General features: G+C 39.0%; 1 protein-coding gene across 7 annotated transcripts in view; it reads left to right on the top strand.

Moving 5' to 3' along the window:
• ENPP2 (ectonucleotide pyrophosphatase/phosphodiesterase 2) overlaps window positions 1-25230 on the top strand; it is a 123619-nt gene that overhangs the window by 65526 nt on the left and 32863 nt on the right. For all 7 annotated transcript variants that reach the window (XM_030795467.1, XM_030795464.1, XM_030795463.1 and 4 more), the window contains 8 exons: window positions 1189-1244; window positions 7708-7773; window positions 8410-8482; window positions 15220-15328; window positions 18434-18559; window positions 21988-22019; window positions 22742-22869; window positions 25000-25087. In XM_030795467.1, coding sequence (XP_030651327.1) covers window positions 1189-1244; window positions 7708-7773; window positions 8410-8482; window positions 15220-15328; window positions 18434-18559; window positions 21988-22019; window positions 22742-22869; window positions 25000-25087 — 678 coding nt within the window. The remainder of the gene's footprint in view (window positions 1-1188; window positions 1245-7707; window positions 7774-8409; window positions 8483-15219; window positions 15329-18433; window positions 18560-21987; window positions 22020-22741; window positions 22870-24999; window positions 25088-25230) is intronic.

Genomic DNA, 25230 nt, shown 5'->3' with positions numbered 1-25230 from the left:
GGATGTTCTCCACCTCCCAGTTACCTATTTCCTCAAAAAATAAGTTGTCACTCTTTAACGATACTCTCAAAGCCTGGTGACAATGAAACTAGAAAAGGGGCTGGCTACAATTCCCAGATCATTTTTGTTTTGGTCTTAGGCAAACCACAGTTCTCTCTGGTATTTGCTTCCATTCTTTTTCTTTAAGTGAGGGGGTTTCTTCTCACAGACTTCTGTTCAGTGGGACACTTGCCATCTTAGGCTGTTTTTAATATTACTAGAATAACTGGATTATTTATTTCCATTATTGCATAACAATAAATACGTAAATTTATCGAGTGTTTGCCAGATGTTAAGACACTGGTTTAAGGACTTTAAATGTATTAACTCATTAAAGCTTAGAATAATCCTATGTGCTAGATAATATTATTTACACTGTAAAGGAAACAGAAACACAAAGATATTAAGTCACTTGCCGGAGGACTACATGGCTGGTAAGTGACAGAAACAAGGCTTAAAATCCAAACTGTCTGGTTGCAGAGCCCAGGTTCTAAACTCCTATATCTTATGCCTCCTCAATAGTACATGGTATAAAGAATATTTTAAAAACCTTAATGAAATGCTTGGTTCACTTAACTTATTCTAGGAACTTTCCTCTAAAATAACATTTACCAAAAGGCTAGGTAAAAGATACAGGAAAAATCAAAATTAAAAATTAGCCTTTTCCCCACTTCTCATTCATCTAGTTTAAACTAAAACAAGATGATCTAGGTTCCAAGATTCTGACATCTGGGTGCCAAATTGGGGCACTCCTCCTTGAGGCTTTCAATAGTAAAGGAAACATATGGCTCACTCTTGGGTCCTTTGATGAGCAGAATTCTGCTGCATAAGTTAATTGTTCAAAATAATGATCAGAAAAGACAGGTACAGAAGAGAGAGGCTTTTGAGATAAAATAAGAGTTTTAAAAATATGTCACTAGAATCATAGCAGGAGCTTTTGAGAGCTTTTGCAGAGAATATATTGAATAACATTTGTGGAAATAATGATTCTGACTTCCAGATGTGAAAATAAATGGTTGCAAATAATGGGAAATTTATGTTGGGGTGTGAGTAGAGTATAAGATATCTGATCTAATGTGTTTCAAAAACTTTTTCTTCTTTGACAAAAACTCAGAACACATTTTAAGCCGCTTATATTTTCCTCATTAGCTATGGATTACAGCCACCAAGCAAGGGGTGAAAGCTGGAACATTCTTTTGGTCTGTGTAAGTTACCTTTATTTTGTCAATGTTTATAAAATGACAGCTATGATTCAATTTATAAAACATCAATTTAAGTTTTATTTTGTTTCAGTTAAATGTGAAAATATAGAACTTTTGAATATTTACTAAATCAAAATAACCTTCCAGGTGTTTTTTTTTCCTGAGATTCTCCCTCTGTGCCTCATCCTACCTTCTCTTTCTCCTCCGGCTCTCCTTTTTTCCATCCTGTCTCGGTTTTTTTTTTTTTGAGACAAAGTCTTGCCCTGTCACCCAGGCTGGAGTGCAGTGGCACGATCTTGGCTCACTGCAACCTCTGCCTCCCGGGTTCAAGCGATTCTCCTGCCTCAGCCTCCCAAGTGGCTGGAATTACAGGCACCTGCTACCACTCCCAGCTAATTTTTTGTATCTTTAGTAGAGACAGGGTTTCACCATGTTGGCCAGGCTGGTCTCAAACTCCTGACCTCGTGATCCGCCCGCCTCTGTCTCCCAAAGTGCTGGGATTACAGGCATGAGCCACCGCGCCCGGCCCCATCCTCTCTTAACAGAATGTGAGTAAGATGGTCTCTCCTCCTTCCGGATGTCCTTTAGATTTTTCTATTCCTGTTTGTAGGTTTTTGGTAACTCGCCATCTAGGACATGTATATTTCTCTTAGACTATTTATGGCAGTGGCTTTCATTATCATTTTCTATAAATATATGACAATATATTATTTTTATTTTGGTTCACAACTTAAAAGTATCTAGATGGTCTCAGGCCTCTGGGGAGCCGATGGAGTGGTCTGGAGATTGAAAGTTCCAGACAGGAGACCAAGGGGAAGCCTCTATTTTCACCTCATTTTCCTCCTGAACTCCAGGATTTTTTTAATAAGAAAATGGGGCTCCTTTCCATCCCTAAACAAGCGATGGGGGGATAAGCAGTTAATGTTCATAAGCCTTAAGATGAATCTTACCTAATAAAAGTATTAACATGTTGATGATTTTTAAGGTTCCTTGGTAAGAAAAGGAATCTGTTTCAACTTTCGCGGGGATTTTGTTCCCACTGAGATGTTCTTTCCATCTTTTTTTTTTTTTAAACCACCTAAAGCTGTTTCTGTATTTGCCTCTATGCCTAACAAAAATCGGACTATTCTATAATAGCAGTGTGCTGAGAGCCATTGCAGGCTCAAATTAATCCAGAACGGTACTGTCTATATTCTCTAAAATCAGAAATAAAAGTAGCTTTTTCAGATTTGAAGGGCTAAATTGAAATTGGATTCGGTGATTTGAATGTAGCACACACCGTCCCTTTAAAAGATTTCTTTCTTTCTTTTTTTTTTTTTAAAGAGGTTTCTGAGTTGAGAAGTAAGTGTAGGTAGGTTGGAAATGATACTGCTTAATATAAACAGCATGTTGATTTACCAATGTTATCCTATGCGTGACATTTCTTTAACTCTTGACTGTCATAGATGCTTATAGAAGTAATTTCTTCTGTTCTGTAACATATTTGCCTGGCAGAATGGAGAGGAGCCAACAACATAATTAATACTGAGTCCCCACCTTTGCCCCCCTGAAACTGCTGCAAAGCCTCATTGAAAAGGCCCAGTGTTCTGGTTTTGAATGGCAATTTTCTCCACCCGTTTGAAACCACTTATAAGAAGCTGGCTTTTGTATGCTCCAAAGATGTCTGTAACTTTCATTTGCTTCTCAGACTATTATTTTATCTCTGTATCCTGAAAGTGACTTAGATTCATTTTTCCCCCTTTTTTTGAAGCATTTTACAACTTTAAAAAATAGGATCACACTTTCAGTTAGTTAAGAGAATATATATGTCAAGGAAATCTACACAGTATATATTTTGAAAACTTAAAAAATTTAGAACCTGTTTCAAACCATAGACTTAGACTTTGAAAGCCATCTAAAAACACGGTTCTGTCTGCAACCTAGAATTATTCTTGCCTTTTAAATGATAGTATTTCGTTCCGAAATAATCTTCGGCTGATGCTCCATTGTTTTGTGCGAATTCATGTTCAAAGACAGTAATTCCCATTATGTATGATTGTTTACGTTGATTCTCATCCCAGCTTGGCTGCTTATTAGATTGGTGACCTTGGACTAGTGATTTAATCTCTCAACAAATCCATGTCCTCACCTTCAAATAAAAATTATAGTATCTTCGGCTGGGTATGGTGGCTCACGCCTGTAATCCCAGCACTTTGGGAGGCCGAGGTGGGCAGATCACCTGAGGTCAGGAGTTCGAGATCAGCCTATTCAACATGGAGAAACCTCGTCTCTCCTAAAAAAAAAAAAAAAAAAAAAAAAATTAGCCGGGCATGGGGACACATGTCTGTAATCCCAGCTACTCGGGAGGCTGAGGCAGGAGAATGGCTTGAAACTAGGAGGCAGAGGTTTCGGTGAGCTGAGATCATGCCATTGCACTCCAACCCGGGCAAAAAGAGTGAAACTCTGTCTCAAAAAAAAAAAAAAAAAAAAAAAATATATATATATATATACACACACACACACACACACACACACACACACACACACACACACATATATGGTATCTTCATCATGGGATGTTGCAAAGATGCAATGAGCTAACATATTTAAAATGCTTATGGCCAGGCATGGGGGCTCATGCCTGTAGTCTCAGCACTTTGGAAGGCAGGTGGATCCCTTGAGCACAGGAGTTTGAGACCAAGGTGGGCAACATGGCAAAACCCCATCCCTACAAAATATACGAAAATTAGCCAGGCATGGTGGCACGTGCCTATAGTCCTAGCTACTTGGGAGGCTGAGGTGGGAGGATGACCAAGCCCGAGGAGGTTGAGTCTGCAGTGAGCTGAGATGGCACCACTGCACCCCAGCCTGGGTAACAGAGTGAGACCCTGTCTCAAAAATAAAATAGGCCAGGTGCGGCGGCTCACGCCTGTAATCCCAGCACTTTGGGAGGCCGAGGTGGGTGGATCCCAAGGTCAGGAGATTGAGACCATCCTGGCTAACATGGTGAAACCCCGTCTCTACTAAAAATACAAAAAATTAGCCAGGCGTGATGGCAGGTGCCTGTAATCCCAGCTACTCAGGAGGCTGAGGCAGGAGAATAGTGTGAACCCAGGAGGTGGAGCTTGCAGTGAGCCGAGACCACGCCACTGCACTCCAGCCTGGGTGACAGAGCGAGACTCTGTCTCAAAAAATAAAAAATAAAATAAAATAAAACAACGTAAAATGCTTATTAGGGTATTTGGTATGTAGAGAACAACTAATAAATGGTATTTGTTTTCTTATTCACATTCTCTCTTTCAACATTGACTAGACAAGGGCTATATATGACTTATGATAATTTGCTTTCCTTTACTAGTAAATACTTAATTTAGTCTTTTTTTTTTTGACCATGTCTAATATACTTGGTCTCATGACAAATTCTCCATCAATCAGTGGTGGTGAAGACAGCAACATGTACCCCATCTCTTTTTTTACTCTTTCTTGGTTAGATTTATTTGTGCTGTCTGTGCATTGTATTTGAATATTTGAAACGCTAATGGCTAAGGGCCATGTTCTTTTGGTTTCTGAGGTTATTTCATAAAGATAACCTACAACTCCTAGGAAACTTACAGACAGCCTTGCCCAACTCCTCATTTAAGAGATTAGAGGCCAGGTGTGGTGGCTTATGCCTGTAATCCCAGCACTTTTGGAGGCCGAGGTGGGTGGATCACTTGAGGTCAGGAGTTCAAAACCAGCCTGGCCAACATGGTGAAACCCTGTCTCTACTAAAAATACAAAAATTAGCCAGGCATGGTGGCAGGCACCTTTAATCCCAGCTACTTGGGAGACTGAGGCAGGAGAATCGCTTGAACCGGGGAGGTGGAGATTGCAATGAGCCGAGATTGTGCCACTGCACTCCAGTCTAGGCAACAGAGCAAGACTCCATCTCAACAAAAAAAAAAAAAAAAAAGAGAGAGAGAGAGACTGAGAGGTTAGAACACTAAGGCCTAGAGAGGTTAAATGTTGCACCTAAGGTCAGAGGTAGGATGGCTACTCAGACCTCCAGTGTCCTCATCTTAGTCTCTTAACACAAACACAATCAGCCCCTGCCCGGAAAAGAATAATCACTTGCTTATCTTTCCCCCAAAGAAAATGACGACTCCTCCATAATAGTCTTTTTGGTAGGAATATCTTTATTTATGTTTACACAAATGCCTTAAACCCAATATGCCCTTAACAAATATTTTGTGAATGAATATATCATCTCTGTGGATCTATACATTTAGTATATAACAATAAAAGCTAACATTTTTCTAAACGCTTTCTGTGTGCCCAGCACTATTCTAAATGCTTTTCACTATTCTAAATGTATTCTCTTTTCACCTTTACAACAACTTTATGAGATAGGTACTATTATTGTCCTCATTTTCCAGAGGCATCAAAATTTTAGATAACTTGCCAAGTCTTATCACCAGCATTTGTTGGAGTCAGGATTCAAACCCAAGCACTCTGGCCTCATAGCTGGCGCTTTTAATTCCCTGTCTACCGTTGTTCAAGTACCCCATCCAACAAGGACATTCGGGGTGAGCATTCTGAGCTTGACACAGATTCTGTTAGTTTGTATTTTTCCATTAGTATTAAAAGTGGGTTCATTAGGGCCCATTTCTGCAGCTTAACACCAATTACGTAAAATAAAGCAGCTTTTAGGCGGGTAGTGAAATAAGGTAAAATGAAAAGGCTCTGGCATTCACTTTTTTTTTTAAACAGGAAAGAATTCAAAGTATGCAATTATTTTGCTCAGATACAAAGGATTTCTAAAGCTGAAGAATTAAATTCCTTAAGTGATTAACCTGGCTTTGTTCTGCCTATTTCTAATTCAATTATAGGATATAGTGATCAGGGTCATATTTATCCAATAGCATTGGAATATGTTTAAATTTGGACTCATTTTATGGCACACATGATTTTCTGGTCTCGTGTGATAGTTCCAGAAAGAGAGGATGCCTGGGGAATGACAAATCCCTGTGAGCTGGATGGTGATGGGGGAGGGAGAGAAACCACTTGAGGAGAGCCCCAGCTTGAGGATTTATCCTTCTCCCGGCTCTCTCACTGCTCATGTCCACCGAGAGTAAAAGTTTAAATGGCTCACCAATGTTCCACAATAATTTTTCCTGACCACATTTAAACTTGTGCTTTAGTGTGAATTCATCATGAACATGCCTCTCATGCCTGGTCTTGGATAGGGGAGTGAAAATGCATTTTGTGCTCCCTGTTGGGAAAGAGTGGGTGAATTTCCTCTGACTAAAGATATCACTCAGCTTGTGAGCATCTTAATGTAACTCAGCCTGGGATGCAGTACTGTCATGTTAGCTGAGAGCCCTTAGAGCCCTTAAAGCTAGTGCCAGACTTAGGGTAATTATATTTCAACAGAGGAAAGAGACTTAAACACAAAAGTCATTGTGGATGAAGATTATACCCTTTTTGTCAGTCTCTTAATTATATGTGCCTATTCTTTTTTTTTTGAGACAGAGTTTCACTCTTGTTGCCCAGGCTGGAGTGCAATGGCGTAATCTTGGCTCACTGCAACCTCTGCCTCCCAGATTCAAGCGATTCTCTTGCCTCAGCCTCCCAAGTACCTGGGATTACAGGCATGTGCCACCATGCCTGGCTAATTTTGTATTTTTAGCAGTGATGGGGTTTTGCCATGCTGGTCTGGCTGGTCTCGAACTCCTGACCTCAGGTGATCTGCCTGCCTCGGCTTCCCAAAATGCTGGGATTACAGGCATGAGCCACTGCACCCGGCCTATTCTTGGTAGATTTTTATAGGGCTGGAAGAAAATGGCAAGAATACCTTCCCTAACCCATTATTTTATAGAGGAGGAACTTAAAGTTTCAGGTTAGATAATGTTTCTAAAGTCATACCGTTATTTAGAGGCAGAATGATGACTAATTATGATCATTAATAAAAATATGTTTTTAAAGAACTTACTGTGTCTTAGGCACTGGACATGCCCTTTCCTTGTCTTGTCTCATTTCATCCTTACAACCAAGCTGTACAGTGTTCTTTGCTGTTAGCTTTATCTTACCGATGAGTAAACTGAGACCGAGTGGTCAAGAGAGGTCACACTGCCAGCAAGAGGCAGATTGGGGATCCCTTTATGGCCACAGCTAAAGGCTTGACAGAATAAATGACAATGATTCTGAAACCAGGGTCCTTTCTACTTGTAGTGGAGTTTCTGATTAGCAAGACAGGTTCCTCATTCTGACTGTGAATCAGAGTTTCCAGTGTAGTCTTCTGTGGAAGAGGTTGAGCAACGTAATATGTTGCAAATGGAAATAGTAGTTTAAACGCTAATTCGAAAGAGGGCCTTTTACTACAAATGAAGTGAAAACAGATGGTGGTAAATAGAGAGCATTTGGCCTGGGTGCAAGAGCAAGCACTCATCAGGCTTGAGTTTGTGGAAATGAAACCTAACAACATGCTTTGCTTGCTTTTACCCTCCAGTGTTATCCCTCACGAGCGGAGAATATTAACCATACTGCAGTGGCTCACCCTGCCAGACAATGAGAGGTATTTGTTTCTCTCTTTCTTCTTTCTTCAGTACATTTCTTCGTTTAGAATTGCGTGAAACACTAGACTGTGGAATAGAAGCACGGTCAATATTTGGAATTAAAAGTTTTGTGGTTCTTAGCCTTAAGCGTTACTTCCCTAAGAAGGATTCAATAGACTTTGGTTATTGGGACCATTTAATTACTTGGGTTACTGCAGCTATTCATTCTGTCCACTACAGCAGAGTCGAAGGGAGTTTCTGGCTTTGATAAATGCCAGCAGCATCCCAAGGATTGCAGGAGTATAAAGAGAGATGCTTTTCTGTAATGGAGTTAGTTGTTCTTTCAGGCTGCAGATTGCACAGCCCATGTGAATTACCACCAGGCTCTGTTATCTTGAGGGTCAAGGACCCGAGTACAGGTTCAAGTTTTCCTTTGTGACTTTTGAGTCCTGAAGGTGGTTCCAGGCAGTTACCACAGTTGGGGTGGTGGTCATAGAAGCAATAGAAAAAAAAAAATTTCCGTGCTAATATGAATAGTAGTTAAAGGATAAATTAAACTTGAGAACATTTTTTTAAAATGCGTTTTTTAAAAATATGTGATATTTTTTGTTACGTGTGGTTTAGGAGAGATTCTGAACCTTCCAATTTTCTTATAGGCCTTCGGTCTATGCCTTCTATTCTGAACAACCTGATTTCTCTGGACACAAATATGGCCCTTTCGGCCCTGAGGTTAGTGGTTTAGCATCTGCCTGAGAAGAACCTGTGGCCCTGGGCTACCTGACCTACTGACCTTATTTCAGGATTTGTATAAAGTCTGGATGGATGTTTGTATCTACAAGGTTTATGCAAAGTCAAGTAACTACAAGACTAAAAATATTTTTTTAAAATCTTAAAACTTCCTGTTTCTCTTACAGGAGCTTCATTTCAGATTGCTTTGATATTTAATAATATATCCTAAACTTGATGTTAACAGGAAATGGGGTACATTCTAGCCTTGTGGGCATCAGTTGGAGGGTGAATAATCAGGAAGGGTTGACATTTGCCTTCAATGGGATAGGCATGGAAAAAAATCTTGAGATGAAACCTGCAATGCAAAACATTGTAAATGAATTTTAGCACCCTTAAAATGATTAGGTAGTTTAGAGAGGGTAGATCAGCTAAGCAGCTCAAATAACCTTAGCAGATATAATACAATCAACCTGGCATAAGTTATAGTAATGGACCCTTTTGAATTTAATACATTTTGGCATAGGTATATATACTGTGAAATTGTCACCACATTCAAGATATGAACATATTCATCACCCCCCAAAGTAACATAGATTCTCGAGAGAAATATACCACTGAATGAATCTACTTAGCAGAGCAGAGTGACTTTTTTTGTTTTTTTTGAAACGGAATCTTGCTCCGTCACCTAGGCTGGAGTGCAGTGGTGCGATCTTGGCTCACTGCAACCTTCACTTCCCAGGTTCAAGTGATTCTCCTGTCTCAGCCTCCCAAGCAGCTGGGATTACAGGCGTGCACCACCACGCTCAGCTAATTTTTGTATTTTTAGTAGGGACAGGTTTCCGCCATGTTGTGCCAGGCTGGTCTCGAACTCCTGACCTCAGGTGATCCACCAGCCTTGGCCTCCCAAAGTGCTGGGATTACAGGCGTGAGCCACCGTGCCCAGCCGAGGGTGACATATTTTTATCAAACACTCAGCCCTCATCATGGAAGACAATCTGTGAGGTAGTGTCCAGTATAATTTCAAATTCAGAAGGTGGGAAAGGAATGGTTAGAAATGTTCTCACATTTCAGCATAGATAGTAAAAAATATGATGGAGTTTGCAAATCTAAACTTTTAAATATTTTTAAATATTTAAGTAGCCTAGTAACCCATAGGACACTGCTAACTATAATAAAGTTCATTGTTTTCAGATGAATTAGAAATACAGGTAAACATATCTTGGTTTAAGTATTTTTGACAAATTGCAGCATGTGACCAAGGAGTCATAAGTGTTTCTGAATGCTTTGACATCATTTCAGAGGTGATTTATTTAAGCACTAGTTACTAATAGCTATGTAAAACCATTCTTAGTTTGTCTTAAATCACTGAAGTTATATAAGTCAGATGCTCTTTTTCTGTCCCTTTGAAGTTTAACCCGTCTTGTGTGATTGTGAAACACAAATGATAAAATGAGATAAACATCTGCATACATGATGCCAGTAAAGAACACCAAAGCAAGAATGGCATTTTTATTTTTAGACTGACTTTCTTTGAGATTAACCTAAAGGGAACAAAAGGAACCACATTTTATCAAAATGTTCACCAAACAAAACACCTAAGCAGTTCCATGTTCCGTACTTAAAAGTTTGACTTCTTGGGTAATAACATCCCCTCAAAGAACCTGTGGGGTAGGCAAAACGGATTGGTGTAGCTGTTCTTTTAAAGGTAGGACTCTGGTACTTTCGCTTGGCTGCAAAGTGGAGAACTTGAAGATAGCACCACAGAACTTTTGACTCCCAGACCACAGTCCCTTCCATGGAACCATTTAATCCTCCTTCAGTCCAGGAGATAAGCAAAGTGGTCAGTTAATAACTATGTTCAAATGACACAGAACATTTTCTTTATGGCAAAAGTTGGCTTTTAATAATACGGATGAGGTATAACTCAAACCTTGAAAGTTATATGGCTTAATGATAAATGTTCTTAATCAATAAACATCTTTGGGTTTCTAATATGTGTAGTTCAGTTACAATTACATGCATGAAAGTATATGTTTGTGTGAATTAAGAAACAAATAAGTTTTTTTGAAAGTACTGAGTAGGGAATAAATGAAGCAGGATACAGGATGCTTTAATTTGCTATAATAATTTTTCTATGCCCAGGGTTGCTCATAAATATATAAACAGAGATTTTTCCTACAGTACCTTTGAATTAAGAGTTGAAAGTATTCATGTTATGTTTTTTTCAGTATTACTACTTCTTGTAGCTAGGGTATTTTCGTATGTCTACTGGATAAACGCTTAATTGGATATCTTGGAGTATATCTTCAGTAATGGTAATCTGAAAACTTGGTCATTTTCTTCTCATAAGGCAAAGGATATTTTCAGATTTCAATTATTTCTCATCTGGTTCTAGGAATCTTATTTTAACTGAAAGAAAAACAAAATAGTTTACACTTTTAAAACATAAAACCAAAGCAAGTCAGCAAAAGTTCTCTTCTATTGTAAGCTAATTGGTTTATATACCTATGTATCCTATATGCCTACCTATATGTCATCATTTACACTTATTATACATGAAAAGATTATAACATACTAGTTGAAAGATTATTTTAAAATTGGTAACGTATCTTTCACATATAAGAAAATAACTTATATTTGAAATTTCATTGAAATGATTTTAACTACCAAAATGCTATATGCCACAATAAGATGAATTCAGTTGAAATTTGTGCTTTATTTGCTAAATATTTGAGTACACATTTTTTCAGGATGATTCTCAAAAGCTATTAAATGAGATGACCAAACATTGAGCTAATAGCTTCAAGAAATGGTGTATTGCTCCTGGTTTCAGAGTGTAATGGTGAATGTTCAAAAATATGCTTGCTTTTGATTATTGGCGCAATCTTTTTCTTTTTGACCTTCTATGCTTTTTCTGTGACCCCTTGTTCGGCTGCTCTTCCGGGCCTACAGGCAGAGCTTTGGCTGGCTAGTCTCTACCTTCAGATGGCAAAGTATCCTGAAATGCAGGGAAATTTGCACCTCTACCTCCCATCCTCTTAATAACCTTAGGCTAAAATTTCTAAATTCAGGCTAAAGTATGGCTGGTCAGTGAAAACTTAGTTCTCATCTACCTCTAACATTTGAAGAAGGAAATACATGCAATATAATCACTGGATGAAAACCCAGTTTGACTAAACCCTACTCTTCTGCTCCTCTAACCTGCTGCAATCGGAAGGGCTCACCTTTGGAGTCTTTGGAATGTTGAGGTCTCTTGCAAATGGCATAGAGTTTGATGGGCCGACTTGAGCGCTAGCAGAATGTATTCAGTGACCGTGAAATGGAAAATCCTCTTTTCCTTTTGCTGCTTTTCTTATGGAGATTTGCCTAAAACTAGGAGCATTAAAAAACAAACAAACAAAACCAAAGTCTTTGAGGCTGTGTCTTTTGATCGCTCTAGTGGAGACAGAGGAGAGGATGAGACAGAAACAGAAGTGCCTTTGCCGTGGCTTGCCCTGGAAACAGTGAAATCGCATGGCAGATGTTCCCCTTCTTGGATACACTAACATTGTTCCTCCTCCCGCCCCTTCCTGCATCTGAATGGCTCTCAAGACATTCCTCCCAAGAGAAGTCAGTGAGGTAGACAGCAAGGCTTGCTGCTTTAATTCACCTTTGCACCATCAGCAAATCAGGGGCCTGTTTTTCCTCCAGCATTTGGAAATCCCAAAAGGTTATCTTCAGTTTATGTGTCAACTTTACTGCTCTCTGGATTTTCAAAACAAAATCCATAGCATGCAACTCCCCTTAAAAGCAGGTTTCCGATAGCAAGAGCATAAGTAGACTCTTTCTTGGTCTGTATATACCAAGACAAAAAAGAGATGACTTTTTGATGACTTTTTAGATTTTACTTAATTTTAAAAGAGACTTTAACTTAGAGTTCCTCTGTACTGAAAACCTCAATTGTCAGTGAGTTCTCTCTCCTGCTGAAAGTCCTGATTTGTGGGAGTATGTTTATGATTAAGGAGGATTACTTATTATTTATGTTTCATTCCATCCTTGGTTTTAAAATTTTTCACTGGATCCTTGCCAATGAAGGTGACAGTTGCTTTGACATATTTGCTGGCGTGAACAGAAAGATACCTGTCAGGTTCTGAATTGGAATCACTTACATGAACCTCATTGTCATCTTGAAATGACCAAGTGGCCAGTATTTGGCCTACTTTTCAGTTAGTTCTTTATAGATGGAGAGCTTTTCATAACCAAAGACCAGCCTCTCCATAATGTAGGAGTAATGGAATACAGAGCTTGTCTAATGCCACCTTCCCATACATCCATAAATATTAGCCGGAAGAAACCCACATTACTAGATTTTCTTAAATTGGATTCTTGTTCTCAGCTAAGAAGCTGTGACAACAGCATCAACATCAATTTAGGAGGCTTCTCTCCATACAGTTCCTTTAATCATCCATCCCTCATTCCAATTTTTTCTCACTTAAGGAGTCTTAGTTATTCTAACTGAGACTCTGCTGATCCCAGATGGGAAAGTGTAAGCTTTATATCTGACTCAGAGGGACAGACGACTTCTGAGTCCAGACATCTCTATCCGCCAGTACAGGAGAGTAGTTATGGCTCACCTTTTACTCCGGCTAAGAGACCTAAGAGGAAAGTTGCCCCTAAGAGGAGACAGGAAAGACCAGTTGCTCCTCCAAAGAAAAGAAGAAGAAAAATACATAGGATGGATCATTATGCTGCGGAAACTCGTCAGGACAAAGTAAGTTTATCTATTGTTCCAAAGCTTTGTGGCGGGCAGGTCTGAGTTGAAGGTTGCCTTCAGTGCCTTGGTTGGAAAATCGGCTGAGCAAGTTTTAGAAAAACTCTGGTGCATTGACCTTGGCTTTGAGTCCAGAAGAATGTGGTACTTCAGAGGTTAACACTGATGTGAAGACTGCCTGAATTCAACATGACAGGAAAAAAAGAAGTCTTTTCCTTTTTTAAAGAGTTAGTTGTCCTAAAACTAGTATTAACATTTAGGCTGGAGTTACTATTAAGATTGGATTTGTTTGTACTTATTCACAGAATCAGTCACTTGGTTTGTGGCCCTGGTTCTTGAGAACAACCCTGCAAGGTAAAAGGAGGTATTCTCAAAGACGAGGTGGATTAGAACTCAATAGGAAGTTGGCTTAGATTAGGGGTCTGTACCTTCAGAGATCAGAAAAGGTGTAGGTTGTAGAGAAGGACATAGCTAAGACAGAAAGAAAGAGAAAATAATGGGTGGATAGAGTTGTATGTAATTTCCACAAGTAATGTCTACTCTTCCCAGTATGTTCAGAAGAGCCTATCAGTTGTTGCTTTTTCTGAAACCTTTGAATACCTCTGAAGCAGTATCTTATTTGTGATCCTCTGAACTGATCCCTAAGAAGTAGGTTCTGGATTTTACCTGAGTCATCTTGCTGAATAAAGGAAAGTAAGTCATTGCCAAAGATCAAAACATGTTGTGCATTTGATATTTCTTTATCTAGACAGAGATCTTCGAGGAGAACCTGATTTTCTCAGAAGCAAATACCACTTTGTTCCACACCTGTTAGTCCCTTCCGATTATTCTGCACATCTCTTTCTGAAACTTTCAACTGTGACTTCTTCCTTGGGATAGGACTTGAAATACTGACTCCTGTCATGAAGAAAAAACCAAAAGTTTACACCTGATTTCTCTAATGAAATAATAGGAGGAAAGGTCTTGATTCATCTGAGAAGATGCTAGTGGAAGATGATAATATGTGTCTGAGTAAAAATGATTTCACATCCTTTCTGTTCTTAATCATTTTGGGTATATTTATGTGATTGTTAGCTAAGCTATAAAATTCATCTAAATATACTCCCTGTATCTTTCTATTCTTTGTCTGATCAGATGTTTCTTAAAAATCTTTCCATTGCACAGCTAAAGATGAAAGGGGGACAGAGAGCCTCTAGTGAGAACATTCATGCTGTTAGAAACTTCCATTTGAAGTAAGAAAATGAGAGATGGATAATGTTTTTTAGACTTTGGAAATGGTCTTCAGAAAAGAATTGAGTTTTCATATTTTGTTAAAGAAGAAACCTTCTAGAACAAACTCATGGTTCACTTCTGTTTAAGTTAGGACTCTTATAGATTCTTGTTTCACTCAAAGTCAGCTTTAAAAGAACTAAAGTGAGAAGCAATAACTTGTTTCTTAGAATAGGTTCTTCTGTTAAGAATTTATTGCTTTCAGATGCCAACAGTTAAATTACTTAGAACAAGATGGATCTCATTGTATTAATGATATTCTAATTTATTATCTAGTGGAAGGTTATGATTTTAACCTCAGAACAGCTTTGGATTCACTTAGTGTCTATCTTCTTGCCATGGTTCAAAATCTAATGTGATTTCACTTAGGGACTTTCTGTTTACTCTCAAAACTCTTGGATTTAAAGGATGCTGTCACATTTTAGAAAGTCGATTTTATCTCTTAAAGAATTTTCATTAACAATATTTTGACATTTTTATGTCAAAGAATCTTTAAAGGGATTGGATGAGGAGAGGTTTTAATTCTCTCAAAAGAATACAAATATAATATGCCTAGACCAGATTTCCATTAAGAATGGCAGGCAAATCTCCCCAGACAAAGCTCTGCCTCTGGGCCGGAAGTTTTCTTTCCAAAATGTTCTAGGGGTAGAAGATCTATGAGAGACTGAAAGGGAAAGAAAGAAAACCCTGTGGGGACTAACTTGCTTCTTTCTCCCAGATGACAAATCCTCTGAGGGAAATCGACAAAATTGTGGGGCAATTAATGGATGGACTGAAACAACTAAAACTGCATCGGTGTGTCAATGTCATCTTTGTCGGAGACCATGGTAAAGCTTTGTTTTTTCTTTGCTAATAGGATAGATGGATAATGTTTCTGATCATATTGAGGAAAAGAATCCTTGCCCTTAGAAGCCAAGGTTCCATTCTTAACCTCCTTCCCCCTTTCTTTAAGATGGGGATAGAAATCAGGCCATGATTCAAAAGTGTGAGATGACATGAGAGATCCCTGCGTTCATTTTGATCAAAAGCTGGGACTTCTTATATATTTCTGTTATTTGCAGGAAAGACCTTTCTACAAAAATCTGTCTCTTGTTAAAGCGACACAGACAGTTTCCTTGTGATATTAATAGCTTCTTCTGTGAATGTGACATATCAGGTGATAATCCCCTATCCCTGCCAGCCACATCCCCAAAAGGAGTCCATGGAGTTTATATGGTTAAAAAATACATCTAAATATGATAAAGAAGCAGAGACATAGGGTTCTTGTCAAAGAAGTGGCGTGTAAGTCAAATGATTTCCCCGAATCCACTGAGGGAAGTCAAGGTCCAAACCAGAAGGCCCTGCTGTAATTCAGGTGACTGTTACAGAGAGGAAGAAGCATTATAGAAAGTAGTTTTTTAAATCACTTTATGAAGTAGAAAAATTTATGACCAATTCTTTGAAGAGATCAAGAGCATCATAAACATTATATGACTATAGAGCTGTGCAGGGGGTGGGGGCTCAGAGACATGCAGACTGAGTTCTAGAGGGTGTCTCCTGTATTCCGGAACTATTAGATTGAAACAGTAGCGCTGGAATTTGGGGCTTCTCCCTTCTAGTGGAGTTTGGAGGATGAAAATTGGCTGACACTTTGGCAGTTCTGTTAAGAATGGTAGGCAAATCTCCCTAGCTCTGGTCCTGAATGTCTTTCCAGAATGTCCTAGAAGATCTATGAGAAATTAGAAAGAAAAAGCCAAAGGGATTAACTTTCTCCTCTTGAGTGGGCTTCATATAACCCTTTGCAAAGTCATGCTTCATGCATTTGGCTTAGTGGAGAGCTACACACAGGTCAGAGAAGTTGGAGCATGTGTCAAAGCTGATTCAATTTAAGTTGCCCAGAGGTGTCAAGAGCATTTGCTCACATGCTGGAGCCAGATGTCTAAGTAGAAGGGTCCCAATGAGTCACGTGCTAAGGCATTGTAAAGGTCATGGATAGGTTAAAACCTTGGCTTGTCAGTGTGTCAGTGTGTAGGCTTCCAAGATGAGTAGATCCATTTGGTTTGGGACAACTACAGCACTTCTTCTTCTTTTTTTTTTGAGACAGAGTTTCACTCTCATCGCCCAAGGTGGAATGCAATGGTGTGATCTTGGCTCACTGCAACCTCCACCTCCTGGGTTCAAGTGATTCTCCTGCCTCAGCCTCCTGAGTAGCTGGGATTACAGGCGCCTGCCACCAGGCCCAGCTAAATTTTGTATTTTTAGTAGAGATGGGCTTTCACCATGTTGGCCAGGCCGGTCTCAAAGTCCTGGCCTCAGGTGATCTGCCCACCTTGGCCTCCCAAAGTGTACAGCACCTCTCTCTTAAAAGATGGTGTGGTTTAGTGTTTTAGGGCATGGTCTTTGGAGTCAGAATGAATTTTAGTGGAGTTCAAATTGCACTGTGTCATTTAACAGCTATATGACACTATGCACCTTTTGTGGCCTCTCCAAGTCTCAGTTTCCTCATCTGTCAGGCGAGAACATTAACACCCCTCCACAAAGTTAGTCTGCAGAGTGAAGGCTGATGACGCTTGAGGAGCACTTAGCATAGTGCCTGATGGACTTCAAAAGTAAGGGAGATTGCTCACATTTGGGGTGGCATAAGGGACTTCCTAGAAATATAACCAATGGGAGAGACTTTCAGCCCTCTATTAATATGTATTTGGGGACTTTCCCTTCCTGGGCTAACATTGTACTAAAACACAGTAGCTCTTCATTGCTCTATTTTTCTTACTAAGGGTTTAACTTTTAAAGTGCAAGATATATAATCCTTATGCTATGTGTTTTTCCTTGCGTTTCATTCCAATTTGTATTAAACAAGGGAAGGTTCTGGATCTGGGATCCTGGGAGGTGATTATTTGAATTTTACCAGATCTGGGGTACTCTGGGTGGTATTTCCTTATTTTAAAACCTTTGGGCATCCTTTACAGGATGTGAATATCTGAGTATTCTCCAACAGGGTTATTTTCCCTGTTAGAGAATATGTACATATTGAATTGTACTGAGCAATATATTAAAACGTTCCAGGTCATCTCATACATTTCAATAAAGTCTCTAGTAGCCTCCATAGTCTATGATGCTAAGATTTGAGTTTACAACAATGTTTTAAATAAAAGCATTTTAATAAAAGAATTTTCCTTGATGGGGACACACAACAAATCTTGGGGTGGAGGAGAAATATTTGTTGTTTAAAAAAAATTCCCTACCTAGAACCTTCTTGCTTTAGTTGCTAGCTTTCAGTTCTGACTAATTACATTGTTTACAACTTGTTTTCAATGTTATTTTGTTTTTCAGTTTGGGTGGTCATTGGAACTGACATTTTTCTTTCTCATCTCTTGTTGCCAGTATTGTTTTGTCAGTAACATCCAAGGCCACCAGTGGAGACAGTGAGGACTGGTGATTATGTACTCAAGACAGGAGATATATTAGAGAGTTGGAAAATGACATTTTGTAAAAGAGGCACAGAACCATATATTCCATTTATACCACCCCCAGCTGGGAAGAGTTTGATGCAATCTAGGGTTTTTTTTGTTTTTTTTTTTAATAAAAGAATAGATCATTTTCATAAAGACTCTGTCAATAGTTATGTTTGTTGTTGTTGTTGTTGTTTACATCATGGTGACTTCCTTTGTCTTGCTGTGCTGGCTGAGTGACTTAAAATGTAATCGAGGTAATGCATTTTCAGCCTTCTAGTGCTTGCAAGATGATATGGCTAAGTAAAAGTCTAGAGAAAAGATTATACAGAGAAGCCTTAAAACATTTAAAGTCAAATACAAAAATCTCAAAAGTCAGGGTTCTTCCCATTAAGTTACTAAAAACTAACTAAAGAGATGCCTGGATGTTATCTTTAGTGTCTATGTTACTATTTTCATTTTAATATTGCCTGAAAATATTCTTTTTCTCCCTCCCCATAGGAATGGAAGATGTCACGTGTGATAGAACTGAGTTCTTGAGTAATTACCTAACTAATGTGGATGATATTACTTTAGTGCCTGGAACTCTAGGAAGAATTCGATCCAAATTTAGCAATAATGCTAAATGTAAGTTGATTCTTAAAATATTAAGTGGTTAGAGTGGTAATACAATGGAATAGGTAAGGGCTTGTTTTCTAAAGCTGAAATACTTGGGTAAAAATTCTGGCTCTGCTACCACTTAGCTGAGTGACCTCGAATAAGTCATTTAAACTCTAAGCCTCAGTTTTTTCATCTGAAAACTGGGGATGATAAATGCTAGCAGCTATCTGTAGAAATTAATCGATGCATATTGCTTAGAGTGGTTCCTGGCACATAGTAGCATTATATAAATATTTGCTGTTGTTCTTATGTGGAAATTGCACTTAGTTTGAAGCATATTCATGACCAAAAACTTCTGTTTATAAGGTAAGAATTTTTTCAATAAGAAGTTCAGGCTGGTCCTTTATAGATGAAACTAGAGGGTCTATGTAAGCGTTGGCAGAACCACATTTGGACTGTGAGGGTTCCTAGGAGCCTTGTGGAATGGAGTCCATTCTCTTTGTAAAAGTGATTGGTAGAATCTAGTAGGAAAAGATATTAAGCCCTTGGGAAGTGGCAGCTGTCCTGAAAGGTTAGACATAAAAATAAACAGGAATAATCTTGTCACTTATGTTTTACATGTTCAGGTTATGATCTACCACTGATACGAACTTAATTTGTGGACTATGATTTTTAGGTGCTGTCTACCTAGCTTTTGAGAAGTCCATAGTTTTCTTGGGGTTATGCCGCACTTTGAAAAAAAAATTCTTTAAAGTTTTTAGCCTTGGGAATAAGAAACCATTGATACCAACCTTACAGCTTTGGAAAATTAAATTTTTCCCTAATTATGTTCCTGAGTCAACACAACTGGAACTGTTCCAAGGTCAGCTCCAGGCAATGTTGTGAAATAAACAAAATGTGGGTGTTTCTGCCTTCTCTCCTCCATGACCTTTCCTGTCCCTGTGTCCTCCCTTTTCTGCCCTCGCATAGACTGGACACAGTCACTATGGCACCGCTCAATTTTAGTATTTGCACTTCAGGGCTATGCCAAAAAGATTTTCTCTATTTTTAACGGAATTTCTGACATTAGTACATGTAATGGGGAGATTGGATTGGAGGGGAAAAAAAAAACCTTCCCATGGCCCATGAAATCATAACTATCAACGATAAAATGTTTTGTACTTTACAAAAACACTTTCCAATGTGGTTTCATTCTGTGGGAGACAGTAGCATGGGGTGGTGACAGACACAGACATCTGGGTTCATATCTTAGCTCTGCTCGGTACTCACCATGTTAGCGCCCTGTACCTCTGCTTCCTCATCTGCTATGTAAGGATTGTTGGGAAGATTAAATAAGAGATTGTGTTTACATAATTTAGATCAGTGCTTAGCACATAGTCAAAGCTATATAAAGGTTGGATATGATGATGATGTCTTAGTCATACCACTATTTCAGATACACACACACACACATACACATACACTCTTATTTAATCCTTTTAATAGCATTATGTGATAAGTATCACTATCCCTTTTATAGACAGTAGAAATCAAGGCTCAGAGAGGGGTGAGGGAACTAGCTTCGAGAATGATGGTTAGTAAGTTACCGATCTGAGATTTGAAGCCAGAGTAGCTGAACCACTGCCCTTTCTTCACACAAAGTGAGGACTGTTAGCCTGCAAAGACTGAGTTCTTCAGAATTGAAGGATTGATGTCCCCAGCATGGACTCAGGCATTGGATATTCCTAGTAATTCTCTGGGACTTACCTGAGTACATGCTATTTACTTCTCTTCATTGTCAAAGACCTTGAACTTACTCTATTTCGTCCCTTTGAGGAATATGATTTATGAGGCCTGGCTTGCTCAGTCAGATTGCTTGAGTGCCAGAGTGCCAACTCCTCCTCCTTCTGAAAACCCATTGGCTTAGTGAGGATTTGAACAGCATTTACCTCTCAGGGTTATTGTGAATGACCAGAGAGAAAGTGCCTGCAAAGCTCTTTTTTTTTTTTTTTTTTTTTGAGATGGAGTTTTGCTCTGTCACCCAGGCTGGAGTGCAGTGGCTTCATCTTGGCTCACTGCAACCTCTGCCTCCTGGGTTCAAGCAATTCTCCTGCCTCAGCTTCCCAAGTAGCCGGGACTACAGGCACATGCCACCATGCCTGGCTAATTTTTTGTATTTTTAGTAAAGACGGGATTTCACTGTGTTAGCCAGGATGGTCTCGATCTCCTGACCTTGTGATCCACCCACCTTGGCCTCTCAAAGTGCTGGGATTACAGGCATGAGCCACTGCACCTGGCCACCTGCAAAGCTCTTATAGAAAGACAGGCACATAGTATGAAATCTATTCGGGCTATTATTATTACATTATTACTTATTTGCTTTCCAGTAAGAGATGCAATTAAGGCCAATGGAATACACATTTTAGTTTTGGATTTCAAGCTAAAGAGCTGAGATTCTGAAAATAGTCTTTGGAGTCTGTATATTTATATCCCAAGGCAAGTTTATTCATGCATTTTTAACAAATATGAACAAATATTTATTAACAAATGTCTGTTGAGTGTCTACTCTGCACAAGCCCAGGGATGCAGCAGCATGTGATACAGATAAGGCCTGCTCCACTGGTATTTAGATGCCAGGGAGGGCTGCCTCATGATAGTTGCTATCTCTTCTGAACACAACTTTCCTTTTCTGCTGATTCTGTAATAACATACTGAAGCAAACTTCCCGAAAACAAAACAAAATCCAAGCAACCTACAATCTCCTCTTTCTCTCCACATTCCGCCCAAAAGGGGAGCTTCAGATAATATAATCCTGTCCACAGTTTATGCACAGCCATCATTTACATAGTTTTGCTTTTAGCTAGTTCAGTGTATTGACTAAAATCTTTTACTTGATGCTATTGAAAATAAAGGAGGTGCATGCACATGTGTGTCTATGGCTGGAGAGGTGTGGCTACCTATGTAATTACACCCAGGATATAACTAGGGAAACAAAACTCCCTTTTAAAAAAATAACTCAATGGATTAGAAGTTTCATCTTTAAGTGGGTGAAAACTTGTTTCAAAAATCTGCAGATAAATAAGAAGTTACATTAAAAGCCCCAAATGCCCAGTTTAGTTCCTGAGGTCAAACTGCAAATAAACTATGTCTCAAGGGGAACAATTTGGGGGAACTTAAAACAAGAAGCAATTTACCTAGCAGTATCCTGGTGCTATGGAAGGAGGAATTCCCTCCAGAAGAGCAGAACTGGACCTAGGAGGGCAGTTTACTATAGGATTTGTTCCGCTTGCTTAGCTGCATGTCAATGACTGAAATGTTAAATACCCCCACACAATTATTTATCTTTCAAACAAAACACTGAAGTGATAGTCTTCTGTGGGATGGAAGGAGAAAGAATTGAGTATCTTGCTGCAAAAATTATTTCTCTTGGTAATGATTGTTATTTCTTTTGAAATCTTTCTCCTCTCTTTGAACAGACGACCCCAAAGCCATTATTGCCAATCTCACGGTAAGTGTTGCCAGTTGTCCCGCCTCTGCCCTGCCCAGGCCTCTGCCCCTGGAGCAGCCTCCCTCCTGTGTGTGCCTCCCCCGGGGGGCTGGAGGAACACTTTCCTCACTGCCCTGCCATCCTGTATATTTGTTTCCTTAAGAGCTTTCAAAACTTCTGGCCTGTGGTCAGCTGCAGGCTCCCTAATGGTCTTGGCAATGATGCAAATGGAGAATATCTGATCCTTCCATTAGAACTGAAAAGTATTCATTCATGATTAAACAAATCTTTGCTTTCTCTGAACCAGAACTGCCCACCCACTCTGCTCCATTGTTCCCGGATGCTGGGTAGCGACCTTAATGGCACAAGAGCATCTAATCAGATAAGCCTAAACCCATGTGTTCCTCCCCTCCCACCGACACCCCACCCCCAACTGTTTGACTTGAAGGAGTTGGGAAAGGCCTTGGAGTGTGACTTGCTCTTGGCGATGGTCTCACAAGCCAGGAATGCATCTTAAAATTCCTAACTCTCCTCAGATAGCCTGTCATATCATCTCCGAGGTTACTTAATCTCTTTTGAATCTATTTGTTTTCAGCGTACATTATTTGATAGAAACAAATTTCATTTATTCACTAACTAACCTTTGGTTAGGCTTAAAATCTCCTTCAGCTTTCTAGAGAGAATTTGTAAGAATCTTTCCAAAAGACATTCCATCTAAAGTCTGATTTCCATTTCTATTTCAGTGTAAAAAACCAGATCAGCACTTTAAGCCTTACTTGAAACAGCACCTTCCCAAACGTTTGCACTATGCCAACAATAGAAGAATTGAGGATATCCATTTATTGGTGGAACGCAGATGGCATGTTGCAAGGTAACTGGTATATGGGCTATTTCTGTTTCTCATTTCCACAACCATCCCTTTGGCAACTGGAAATATTTTATCATCCTTAGTCATCGCTGAAAGAAATATCAGTTGGAAATCTCACTGTTTCCAAAGATTTTGTGGGCTACATAAACCATCAGTGCTGAGACAATATATCTCTATTTTCTCGGTCTCAGCATCGTGGTATCTCTTTGTAGTCTGTCAGTGCATCTGTGTGTGTGTGTGTTTGTGTGTGTGTGTGTGTGTGTGTGTCTCTTTCATTCTTTGAATTTACATTCTAACCTCTATTCTTACTACCTGAGTAAGTGAAAAGTATAAATGGGACCTTGCCTTAGTATATTGGGCTGATTTGATCTCATTTGTTGAGACTTTGCTCGTAGCAACATTTATAGAGGACTTTAGAAAATGTTGTTAATGTTAAAAACTCTGTTATTGTGGGCACTTTTTACATTGCTTTAAATATTCCCAATGTTTGCCTTCTATTGAACTACAAAAGACTCTCCAATGTTGAAGAGAACGTTCCTTGCTTTTGAATGTGGTCTAGGACACGTCTGGAGGCTCTGACAACTTCCAATGAGTTAATTATTAAGGATTTATCCATTTTCACACAGACCTGGAAGTAGCTGTTTCCCACTCACTCTTGCTCCAACTTTCTACTTAAGAAAAGCGCTGTGAATTTGTCTATCTCAATAATTGAACAACTGCCACATGTACTCTACCTAGGTACTAATTTGCAAGAGAGAGAAGATAACAAGAAAATATTTAGAAACTCTAAGTTCTAAGAAGAACTTAGAACTCTAGAAACTTGTATCAGTATGGGACATTTAGAGAGACACATCTGACAGATACATAAATATCATGCTGTAATTTTCCAGGGTGTACTGAGAGTTAAATATGTGGGATTATGAAGAAAGATGTACGAAGAACAGGAATTATTGGAGTCTTTTAAAACAGTTGTGGGAAATCTTCATGGAGAATTTACAGGGATGTGACTGAAATTAATTGGCCCGATATGTGCTCCTGAAGGACCTTTTATGTATGGGGCAGCTTGGAAAGGGTCACACTGGCGCAGGTAGTAGGTTCATATGGCAAAAACATGGGAGCTGAGTAGAAGTTAAGTGAAAGATGATGACAGTTGGGGAAATTAGTGTAGCCCAAAACCAGGCATGTTGGTTAACAATACATCTTTTAAATTTAACTCTTCTTGCATTGTTGAGGTATTGTATTCATATGTCTTATTATCCCAAGCCCTTATTATTCCAAGGGTGGAGACCCATATATTAGATTTTTTGTTTTCCTAAAGCACTTTCAGTGCTATATACCCATAGGTACTTAGGAAATACTTGTATTAAATTAACATGAAAGTTATTTTGGAAAAAGGTCACATGACACTTTTGCAAAAGGTGTCTTCTGTCACAAAAGGAAAGATCAGATGGTCTCGATGTCTAGAGAGCAGTATTTCTGTTTTCTGTTTCTAAATAGAGATATTGTCTAGGTGAGGCCATGCTTTTGTCAGATATGTCACGATTACTGTTAATTTGGCTGCTTAGTTGTACTCTAGTTGTATTGTATATTGATAGATAAATTTGCATGCAAACATTTTTATAGAATATAGATCTCCATTCATTGTTTAAACATCACAAATTTATTTTATTTTAAATTTTAAATTATTATGGGTATATAATAGGTGAGACATCACATTTTTTCAAAGTGCCTACTATGTCTTGACACTGAGCCTGGGGAGGGGTACATAGAAGTGAACCAGACAAACATGGTCCTAGAGTCGAGAATTTTACAGTCTCAGAGCTGGCCAAGCACCTAGACAGGCAGAGTATGACTTTTGACAAGCGCCCTACTTGGTGTAAGCACGAGGTCCAAGGAGGGCATCGTGACTTCTGTTCACAGGTCCCCATTTATCCTGCAATAACTGTCAAAGAAAAGTCACTTGGAGAAATGCATAGGATCCTCTTTTCATATCACAAGAAGAATGCAATTAAAATAGAGACAAATAGACTTTCAAAAGCCCCTTCTTAGATATTCTTTGTACCCCGAAATTACCTTTTTATCAAAGTAATTTCATGAGAAGTCCTAACTGATCATGAAATTGTTTCAATTTAGGAAACCTTTGGATGTTTATAAGAAACCATCAGGAAAATGCTTTTTCCAGGGAGACCATGGATTTGATAACAAGGTCAACAGCATGCAGGTATGATGGCAGAACCGTGAATTGAAATTGTGTTTTAGTGATTCTTCGAGAGGAGAAGTAATGGTGGTGTGAGTGAAGGTGTACAGTATTCATAAATAGAGGAAGTGTTCCTACCTAACAATGCTTAACTGTTTTTGTTTTTC

The sequence above is a fragment of the Nomascus leucogenys genome, chromosome 16 (assembly GCF_006542625.1).
Source record: "Nomascus leucogenys isolate Asia chromosome 16, Asia_NLE_v1, whole genome shotgun sequence".
Lineage (NCBI taxonomy): Eukaryota > Metazoa > Chordata > Mammalia > Primates > Hylobatidae > Nomascus > Nomascus leucogenys.
The sequence above is the reverse complement of the archived record's forward strand: the minus strand, read 5'-3'. Positions and strand labels throughout refer to the sequence as shown.